At 48.9% G+C, this 10,990-nt stretch overlaps 1 protein-coding gene across 1 annotated transcript; it reads right to left on the bottom strand.

Moving 5' to 3' along the window:
* Window positions 1–619: 619 nt before the first annotated feature.
* Window positions 620–10,219, bottom strand: LOC142929215 (uncharacterized). Its single transcript, XM_076069966.1, has 5 exons — window positions 10,210–10,219; window positions 9,091–9,321; window positions 8,153–8,718; window positions 6,417–6,525; window positions 620–1,305 (listed from the first exon to the last, which is right to left on the bottom strand). Exons 1-5 carry the CDS (start codon window positions 10,217–10,219, stop codon window positions 1,151–1,153), a joined length of 1,071 nt encoding a protein of 356 aa, XP_075926081.1. The 3' UTR covers window positions 620–1,150.
* Between the last annotated feature and the right edge of the window lie 771 nt (window positions 10,220–10,990).

Genomic DNA, 10,990 nt, shown 5'->3' with positions numbered 1-10,990 from the left:
CGGCGACAACACCGAGTCCAGCAGTGAGAGCGACGACGAAGACGACGTGGTGGCGGCGGACGACGACGAGGAGCAGGATTGAAGTGTGCCCGAGACGCCGATAATAAAACCAGGTTTTAATCGGCAAAATCGGGTTTAATTACATTAAAACCAATAACCCGATTTGTCGGGCAAAAAAATCGGGTTTTTCCCACCCTTGATTCAAACTGATTCGAGCTTCATCGGGTAATGAACTCGGAATTAAAGGATGGGGTTTAACCCAAATGACATGGATCATAATGGCTACGAAAACCTACATTTTAAGTGCTGTCGCTATGGCCATGTGTTTATTGTTATAGATGATGCAATGTGGCGAAGGGTTACCCTTTGTGAGAATGATGGTGCATATGTAGTAGTCGTGTATGGAGACGGAGTCGTAGTAGGAAGCAACACGTTTTATTTATATATTTAACAACACTCACCAGGACTTAACATGAAGGGGTAATGGCCCCTTCCACCCACAACCTGTGGAGGCACAGCCTCCGGGCTATCTATCCTAGCCACTGACCTACTCCTATAGCCCTCCGGCTGGCTGGAGCGAAGGAGGCTGACCCACCGCTGGCACCGGTGGGTCTCTGACCACTGGCTCGTCCAGACCCGGCCCTCGGAAGGACGTCGGGGCTTGGGTTCCAGGGTCTCGTCTCCAGGTGGCTCCTTGACTTCGACTTGAGGCGAACTGAGCTCTGCTCTCAGGAGCCCGCCTTTTATACGATTCCCCACCGAGGGGCGGGGTTCTGAGGGATCACAGATCCCCCACAGCCCCCTCCCCTCAGGAGGGGTTCTGGCCACAGGTAATCCAACCGATCTCTGTTTATCCCGCTTTCTGCCTAGGGGCAGGGTTCTGGGGGATCTTACCCACACTCCACAGCCTCCACCCCTCAGGCGGGGTCTTGGTCAGGGTTATCAATGGCCCCGCTCTGGTAGGTACTGTGTAGCGTGTGTGTGTTTACAGAGTGACCAACACACATACACAGACGAGGGTTGCCACCTGTCCTGGCTTTCCAAGACACCACTCAAGACTGCTTTCACGTGTAGTTTTTCCGATATTCGTGGTCGTCTTCTGCTTCACATTACATGTCCTGGCTTCTTCGTAGCCCAGTTGAGGCGTTCCTTACGCCTCGGAACTCGCGTCCTCTGCGTTGCGTGCCGTGACCTTCCCGTGCCAGACCTGTCTCCTGCCCTCCCGCACCACAACCTCTGCGCCCGGGTCAAAGGTCAGCGGGATTAAATTGTTCTCATCCCCACCAAGGATCATCCACGTCTCGCCTGTTGAATGCGCAGCAAGGGGGGGAGCAGAGTTCCACACGCAAACACAACGGGGTTTGTCGTTGAGTTACTGATGCATTGATTCACCATACGGTACACGTAAAATGTTTGCGTGTTACGATTGTTAGCAGCTCTCGGTTATCCATGTGCAGCTGCCCCCCCCCCCCGCCCTACCCCCCCCCCGAGTTCGGAAAACCGGACTTGCGATAAAAAATTGTTGGGTGGGATCAAATGCATATGTGCTGTATGTATTGAAGTATAAACTATATTAAATTAGACTTTTTATTTTACCAGGTAAGGCCCACTGAGCTATGCAACTCTTTCAGAAGCGACCTGGCCACAAATGATAGCTCAACGAAGTGGCTTATCACGTGGGAATTTATAGCAGCTAAATATTTTTAAACTACAGAGAACTACTCGCAGGTACCTCTAAAGGGTGCTTATCTGCACCTCAATCTGATTTAGGCTGATATGACATGATTTCTGTTTGTACCAGCACCAAGAAGGCATTTTCATCCCAACATGTCACTTCTATTATAGGTAGGCAGTATGTGTTACATATTGAATTTAACATGTTTTTAGTTTTATCCAAGCCATCTATCCTCACCAATTACTACCGGATAATTGAGAGCTGACTTTCACCATTGATGGAAATGTTACATGACGGCTCACGCAAAGACAAAGATCCCCCGTATAGCCTGAACTGACTGGACAATTGCTGTGAGCGAGCACCTATTAGGCCGGCACTGCACACGCGCCCGGTCGCCTTTGTCGAACGAGTGGCTGTGTTTACACACTGCCACCAAGGAACTAATTTAAGGTTGAGTCGACCTAGGGGAGGCCCAGGACCGAGGTCAGATAATCGTCACGAGTGCTGGCGGCCATAGTGCCGTGCAAACCGCTCCCCAAAATAAAGCCACACACGAGGCAAAATTTTTATCCAATTGAACGAAAAATAAATTATATGAAAACTGATTCTTGAATTGTGAGGTCGAATCGTGACAATTGGATCACCGAATGGGGTCATTTATCACGGAGCACCAAGACATGCTGTAAAAAAAACTCCATGCAGTGATTGCATTCTATTTACATGTTCAATACAATACATGTAATTCGCCAAATCCAATTATGGATGAAGGCCTCCTAAACCACGCCTTACAGTCCGTGAGGACTATTTGACCATACTTCACCACGCAGGTCTGTGCGGGTTGATGAAGGTGGGCTGGGAGGGGGGAGGGGTGCATCATAACCACAGTAGATCTTGCTGCGCTGCCCTCAACTACCCACAATGCCCATTGCGCACGGTGGTCAGTTTTGTTGAAATGGTGCGGAGGCCTGGACATTGCTTCAAGCTGAGTTGGACCGGCTGCAGTCCTTCCGCACGCGATGCCTAATACGACGGCCTCCTTGTCATCCGATGGTTCGACTTCATCGGAAATGTCACCGTTGCGTCTGCGACCGGTCTCCTAGCGATTGAGAGCTTAGTTCGAGTTCGAGAGGGATGACGACTGTGGCCGTCGCTTTGTGGACTTTGTGTCGCTGCGTCTCGATGCGCAAACTCCAGCAGCAAATTGCACGCTCGCTTCGGTTGGCGGTCGACGTTTCGAAGTGGACTGCGACCCTCAAAAGAATGGTGCCACTCCCGTGGTCGCCCCCGCCGCCCTCCCCACCCCTCCGTGATCCGTGGATCAAACAAATCACTCGAGACGCCGATGCATGGCAGCAAGAGCGGTTTACGCAAATGCTGTCGCAAGAGGTCACGCGTTGGGCACCGACTGTGCGTGATGAATGAATACATTTTGTTTAACCATTCACACCGAGTAGTGGAGGCACTATCACGGTGGTGCCAAAGTCACCGCACACTCAAGCGATCCCCGCAAATGAGGCATTCTTCAATGGATTTTTTCTTGCTGATTGCAATATATTTCATGGAGATCGTGCCGTATATATGTATGGTGGGTTCACTGAGAGACACACTAACTCATGAGGCAACACGTTTATTCTATGGACCACAAAGGGATAACTATATAAACCGGTTCAGGACAGTCGGCACACTGCCTGACCCACTAATGAAGTCTTTGATAGAAAGCCTTGGCTGCTGGAGAAAATGGTACGTGTATGAGAGGAGAGTGAGATAAGGAATACAATAGATTGTCTCTATAATGATGATTAAGTGCTTGCTAACAATATTTACCCCAGCAGTTTATATGGCATTATGGAAGATCTTCGCAGTATTTCTGAACAATATAAATGAATAAATAATGAAGTGTATTTTCCAGTTCAGTGTCCCTACATCTCAAGAGAATCCCGCATCAGAGTTGCCCAATTATTTTTGATGCATTCGCTCTGCTTGTCTGTAACATGGGGGTCACAGTCACTCTTGAAAAGATTATCGAACATAAATGCAATTTTAGTCGACAATGTTCCTGCTTTTAGGCGACTGCAGAAAACTGGCTAAATTATTAAAAAGTTGCCTAAAGCTTGCCCTAAAATTACTTTGTAAAAAAATATAACGCATTTTGCCCTGACAGCAACGCAGAGGCGGATCTAGAAACTAGCCAAGATGGTCCCGAATTTTCAAGCTTTTTTAAATAGGGCCCTACATGAAGTGACTGTTGTTTGTAACTTGCTGACCCGTCCATACTGGACATCTGTGAAAAACAGCTTCACAGCTCATCGGATTCCTCCCAGTCTAAAGAAAGATTCATATTTTAATTTTTAAATCATTCAATGTATTTTCTTTGGTGAGTATCAATAAAATACCAAATTAATGGGGGTCTCTCAAGGTGGGGGTACCCCCATTTCCCCCGAGCCACTTGCGTCCTCCAGCTACCTGTGTGGGATTACGCATAAACGAAGTCTTTTGACAGCCTCTTTTGCATACAGAGAACTGGATGGTCTAATTTCGGAGAAAGCGCCAGAATTGTAGTGCTTATCGGCTTAGGGGGTTGTGTGGGATCTTGCCCCGGCATGCTGCCGCAGCTGAGCCGAAATTTTAAAGGAAAAATAATCTGAATTTTTTTTAAAGCGTCGTCTTGCATGAAAATTGCATCTCACAATCGCCGAAGGAACCAGTGACACGAGCTAAAATGCTAGAGCCAAGCTATGAGCCGGCGCCACCAACAATTGCTCTGCAGTTCTCAATTTATGAAGATGTTGTCAGCCAATTAGCGGCGAGCGTTTATCATACATGCGGGAGGAAACCGGATCACCTGGAGACACACGCATGCGAGGAGGCAATCAGTCCACACTCTGCTGGACCTCATTCCGCTGGCAAGCCAGGTGATGGAACCCTCTCGATACCCCACGGGAAGGGAGTTTCGCAACATTTGTCCGATCCGTCGATCCACGTCTCCCGCAGTGCTGGATTACAGGCGTGCATAGCCACCACGGGACCGGCTGTCGATTCCTGTTCGCAGGACTCGCCTTGCTGTGCTCACTCGCGAGAGTCGAGTTGCACCGTGCGTGGCACATCCCTGCCTGGGTATGAGCGCCGTCTTGCTCTATGCTCACAGCGCGATCCCTTACGCGTCAAGCCCGCCGCTAATTTGGTCGGCGAGAGTCGCTGTGTTAAGGCGGCTGCAGTCAGAGGTGACCCTGTTGTTGTCACGGGTCAGTGTTGGAACCGGCACTATTGAGGTTTGCTAGGTTTGCATCCAGGCAGCCGCCTATGCTTAAACCAGGTTCTCAAGTCTATTAAGGTCATGGTCCTCAGCCCGCTCACCAATGACTGCACACACAAAAAAGCCATCACTGTATATTATAACAGAAACATATATACGTGAACACGCAGGTTTTTGGCGGCCAATGTTATTATTCATAATCCATTTTTTTCCTCTCGTTCGTACACGGAAACATTCCGGCCAGATTTGTGTCGTTAAAACCCTCCACCACCTCGTAGAGCCGAACAAATCAAATCGTCGAGTGTGCGAGCGTTTAACGCGCGATTTAACATTGTCGCAGGTGACCGGTAACTTGAACACCCATTCCTCACGTCCAGACCGAGCGATTGGAGACATGGTTGAGTTCTTTCCATCGGTTAATTCGTATCGCTTATACACCCACTTATGCAGAATGCGTGAACTATAACGATTTCGAGGCTCATCTCGTTACCTAGAGGTTTCGCATTCATTAAAGGCAGCTTCCGCATGTCCAGTCGAATGGCGGTAATTCCCCCGTCCTGTGCTTAATCAGATAAGAGCATATTAAGATCGCCTTGTGGAAAAGAGACTTGCGTAACCAGTTCATGAGGAATCGTCATTACGTCTACATTTTATGTATTACGTATGTTGAACCTCTTTCGCACCGTACGTAGTCAACCGGGTAAAGGACATTCAAAGTCACGTGTTTTTTTTGTCAGTTGTGTATTCACACTGTAGTTCTCTCCTCTTCGAATATTAATCTTGCCATGATAGGTCACAATTTTTATTGTACCTCAGAGATGGCAATCTTATCTCCTATATGGGCCAACTAATGCAGTCTTAAGTTGAGTACCTGGTACGATTTGTAAACATCGCCACCGGGGAGAGAAATTCGGCCGGGCGTAGTGCTGACCACCCACTAGGGCTGAACGACTAATCGATTTCAAATCGAAATCGCAATTTCAAACAATGCGAGTAGCAAAATCGCAAAGGCTGCAATGTTTTGCGATTTGAAAAGTCCTATTACTTTCTTATTGGAGATGTTTTATTTTTATTACTATAACCTTATTTATTTAACTTAACAATTGTTCTATGTTTGATTATTCTTTTAATTATCATTTTTAAAAATAAATAAATGTTGGAAGCAATTCATATATTTTAAGTTATCATCCTTGCATTGCAATATATAGAGCAGTTCATATGTTGATGGTATCATGTGGTAATGCTCCATCACATGTTTTAAATCTATTACACAGTGAATATTGAACTGAAGCTTGACTTAAAAAAATGTCATCACAAATCAAATCGCAATAAAAAAAATCCCCAAATCGTTCAGCCCTACCACCCACCCGCTCGTGTGCCGCGCCGGCCTTCATAGGTGCTCGCTAACAGCACTCGCCCCAACAGTCTGTAACAGGCTACACGGGGGATCTTTATCTCTGTGTCTGTATGGTGTTCTGTGGCACCCACCGGCTTGAATCTCGACGACACGGAGCGCGAACACTTCCTTGACCACGCCGAAGTGCAGGCGTCCACCAGTGAGGAGGAAAATTCCCGTCTCGTTCCCATCCGATCCGCCCTGCACGCACGCAGATTCAACGTACGGCAATCAGGATAACCGATGATCCAGTAATCAATCTACTCCAGCCACTCGCTCACCAGCGGTTAGTCGCCCCCTTATCACTCTTCTATCGCTGCTACCATGGTTACTGTTCCCACGAACATCACTCATTGATTCGTCCACCCATGTTAACGACTCAGTGTACCAGACACTGACGGGTTTGCGTCACCACACTCCGTGTCACAGCACTTCCCTTTCTGTCTCTGTCCTAGCAGGGAAACTTGCTCAACGGGATAATCCCTGTACCAAACCAAATAAACTTACACTGCTCGATTTTGACATTCCCTCCCACCGTCTCTTTTCTAGAGTTCTTACAACCTTGGGCAATTCAAGAATCCTATTAACTCCTTCAATTCATTTACTCTTCAGTCGTGTCGTTTGTTGCTGGCCGCTTGGCCTCTCCCAATGACATAAGTGACAGGGGTATTGGTGTGTGTGCGCGCGTCAGAGTGTGGAGCGGTTGCGCAGTGGTTATCTCGATGAACCCTGCAACCCGAGTTCGATTCCTGCTCAAGGCCAACACGAGTGACGATTATCTGAACCGACTGCGCCTCAAATGAGTACCTGTTGCAGTGTGTAAACATCGCCACTGGGAAGATAAAGCCGATCGAGAGTGTGCTGGCCACCCACCCCGTCGTGTCAATTGCCGGCCTTCATCGGTGCTCGCTAACAGCACTCGCCCATAAAGACTGTTAAGGTTGTACTTTGTTATAGTGTGGCAAACAGTATGGGGCGCCACGCTCGCGAGATATTATCTACCTTGCCTGGTATGCAGGAGGTCGTGGGTTCTTTCCCGATCCCGACCCTGACGCTTGCTGTATGTTTGGATGTCTCCCTCTCCACGTTTAGAGTCAACGTGCGAGTATTTGGCTGCTATAAATTTCCACGCCATAAGCCACACTTCGTTGAGCTATCATTTGTGGCCAGGTCGCTTCTGAACAAGAACTTTAGCTCAGTGGGCCTTAACCTGGTAAAATAAAAGTTTAGTTTTAGAAAGCGTTCCCCAGCTCAGTGGCGGTGCCAGGAGTTTCAGGTAGGGGGGGGGGGCAACCCCTCCAGCAATGAAAAATGATAGAGGAGTAGTTAGTCAGTAAGGAGTTGTTAGTACGTAAGGACTTGTCCTTTGCTTTTTATTCGACGCGTGTGTGGCGATGGCGCAGCCATCGATCGAGGGTCGAATTCGAACCGCGTTGTGTGATCGGCATCGCGCTCGCTGAAGGTGTCGATGCCTTCAGGGAAGCCGTGTCCTGCTGTATACGCAACTGCGCACAATTCTGAGTAACTTATAACTGCTTTGTCGTTACTTATTGCCAATTATGGACTCAGACGATTGTCCGATCATCTCATAGAGTCTCTGGCACGTAATAATATGCTACACAGTGGCAGTGGGGGTCGCAAAATGCCGATTTATTACTAATAAACCCCAGTGATCCGATCGAAATTAGGAATTTCGATCGGATCATTGGGGGGGCACGTGCCACAGCACACCCCCCCCAACTGTCTCCGCCAGTGGCTCCCCTATCTCTGCATGGCCTTATACGCCACCCACTCCCTGGGTCGCGAGCAAAAACGCGCGTCCAGTCACCTGGCAGGTGACGCGCACCCACTCGGCGCGCTCGGCCACGGGGACCGTGGTCCCGCTCCTCTCGTCCACCAGCCGGGCCCCCTGCGCGGCTCGCACCCCGCTTCGAGGTGACCCGTCAGGACCGCTTCCCCTCGCATCGTCCGCCCCCTTCGCCGCGCAGCCCAGAGGCGAGTTGCGAACAACGGCGCTCGCACGGACTCGAGGCTGCTGCTGCTGCTGCTGGTGCTGATGCTGCTGCTGCTGCGTCGGCCGGTGATGAGGACAACCTGGTGTCGTCAGAGGTGCCGCGGTCGGCGACGTCGGCACCTTGTGCCGATCGGCCAGGTGCACGGTGACCTCGGCGACGCCCGAGTTGAGGCGCTGCACGTTCTGGCGCAGCTGCACGAAGAGGTTGTTGAGGCTCTCACACACGGAGCCGCGCAGGAGCGGGGGGAAGGTGGTGCCGGCGCGGTTGCTATCAGATGCGGGTCCCGTGCGTACGTAGCCATGGGATCCCAGGTCATTGCTGGAGTCGTGGTGAAGCCTGGGATGTGGGCCGAGCGGTCGTGGGCTTGTCACGAACTTGCCTGCCAATTGTAAGTCTGTTACGCACGTGCGCGGCGCGTGTTTGTTTTGTATGTGGATGTGCACGCGTGCGTGATTGCGTAGGTAAGCAAAAAAAATAAGCCAAGTATTAACCGCTAGTTATACTTTGGCACGTGGCTTCAATGCACATCCGGAGGAAGCTCCCACAGAGCGTGGAGCGAAACGTCGGACACCGTGCCTAAGGACACGCGGCATAACCCGAAAAACACATCGGAGAGCTGTACAGCACAACCGCGAAATCCTACGCATTTTAGTTGACTGTATTCATAATACGACGAATAATAACGATAACACGAGAGTAATCAACTCGAAAAAGCAGTAACTCGGGCGTGGATGGAGGTTGGTTCACGCACCGCCGCTGGGCTGCTCGTTGTTCACGAGGAGTCTGGTGAAGTATGTCTGCGAGGTGGCATGCTCTTGGCCATGCCCTTTGCATTCCCCTGTCCTCGCCGAGCGATTGCCACGTGGCAGAGTTGCCTCCGAGTCTCCCGGGGTCGGGGGTTCGGCCTCGACCTCGTCGCCCAGCGGTGCACAGATGTCATCCTCACCTTTGCTGTCCGCGTTCACCTGGATTACGGGACAAGCTCGTGAGCATCATCGTCACCGTTGGCGCCGCCGGCAGTAACAATAATCATCAGAATACAAATCGGAATCCAATTGTATTACGCGCCTCCCATGCAGAACATCACGAGGCACCATCGTTACATGAGATCATCAATTTGGTCGGGGAATGACCCTGGAACAAATGTAATGTATGAAAGCAATGCGGTGTCGATAATGCACACAAACGGGAATTTACAACATGTAAAAGCTTAAATGTCCTCGAAACTATTATACTCTAAATTTGTGTTCGCATAATTGAGTTATATTCGCCGTCTGATAACAATGGCTTTAATTGACAGAAGTTATACGCCGATGTGGATGGATTGTGGGTGCATTGATAAGTGTCATGTAAATATGAGTGTATATTTGATCAATCTTATGGTCATCAATGCTAATCATCAATGTCATATGACGGCCCTTTGTTAATCACCACGACTAATCAACAAGGAATGGCTTAAAGATATCGTATTTAAATACTTGTGCTAGGGGGAGTGAGACTTTCACGGATATATTACAGCTTGGAATGATGTGGCTAAGTGCTTTAGTTTCGCCGTCATAGCAGAATACTGTGTTATAGGATTACTTTATGGGATTTTTACAAATTTGTTTTAGGATTCACAGTGAAGCCAATAGCAACCACACATCTTCACAATTGTCTTCCTGATATATTAGTGGGAATGGTGTTGAATACATGCTTCCTTTGCGACCGTCAAACGAATATCAAACGTCCCAATCAACGTCCCTTCGGTAGAACATGACGCTGTTGTAAATAATAGATCGACTGTGGTTCACCGTGCGGTGATCGAACCCATGTGCCCTTGGCGTTATTAGCATCACGCCTTAACCAGCTGAGTTAACTGACCAAGTACCGGTCGCCATCTGTCACAATTAATCATTATAAGGGCAGTATTATACAAAGGGGAATGGGGCATGATAAACACTTTGTTTTTCAAGTGATACGGGAATGAAAATGACAACAAAAGCTGAATGAGATACATTGAGGCAGGAAGAGGGACACGTGGAATGGAGAACACATTGGAATTTAGAGCCATCGTATTGTCTGTTGATTAAAGTGGGCTTGGGAAGGAGAGGTCAGCTCAAGGGGATGATGGTAGGTGGTCCAGACGAATGATGGAATGACAGACAAATGCGATGCATATGCCAGAGAACGTCCACTGCTGAGATCCACCGGTATATTTACAAAAAGGACTGCGTATGTATATAGTACATGTAGTCTCCAGCCCCACATTACAGTGAATAACATGGTGCATCATTTTGTGTCGGTGGCGAGATGTTAACTACCTCGCGTGGTGTACAGGAGGTTGTGGGTTCGATTCCGACACTGACGCCTGCTGTATATTTAGAGTTGGCGCGTCTCTCTCTCCGTAGTCGTGTGGATTTTTCACCGGGTCCTCCGGTTTTTCCCTCCACATTTAGAAACACGCCTTTAGAGCACAGTATTTGGCTGTTATAAATGTCCACGTGATAAGTTACTTTGTTCAGCTATCATTTGTGGCCAGGTCGCTCCTGAAAAGTCAGTGGGCCTTCTCTGGTAAAATTTAAAGTTTGTATCTTAACAGAGGGTCCTACCTCGCCTCTAAACAACCGGCAGTTCACCACCATTGGTTCAGGTAAAGCATGTGCTCTTCT

Source organism: Petromyzon marinus, chromosome 27, assembly GCF_048934315.1.
Source record: "Petromyzon marinus isolate PM22_M1 ecotype Great Lakes invasive population chromosome 27, UKy_Petmar_22M1.pri1.0, whole genome shotgun sequence".
In the NCBI taxonomy this organism is placed as follows: Eukaryota; Metazoa; Chordata; class Hyperoartia; order Petromyzontiformes; family Petromyzontidae; genus Petromyzon; species Petromyzon marinus.
The sequence above is the reverse complement of the archived record's forward strand: the minus strand, read 5'-3'. Positions and strand labels throughout refer to the sequence as shown.

Excerpts from the sequence above, each read along its gene's own strand:
- LOC142929215 (XM_076069966.1), bottom strand. Across the intron at positions 8,719-9,090 it reads CAACGAGCAGCCCAGCGGCG|GCAAGTTCGTGACAAGCCCA; the intron begins GTGCGTGAACCA and ends TACAATTGGCAG. Across the intron at positions 6,526-8,152 it reads GGGTGCGCGTCACCTGCCAG|GGCGGATCGGATGGGAACGA; the intron begins GTGACTGGACGC and ends GCGTGCGTGCAG.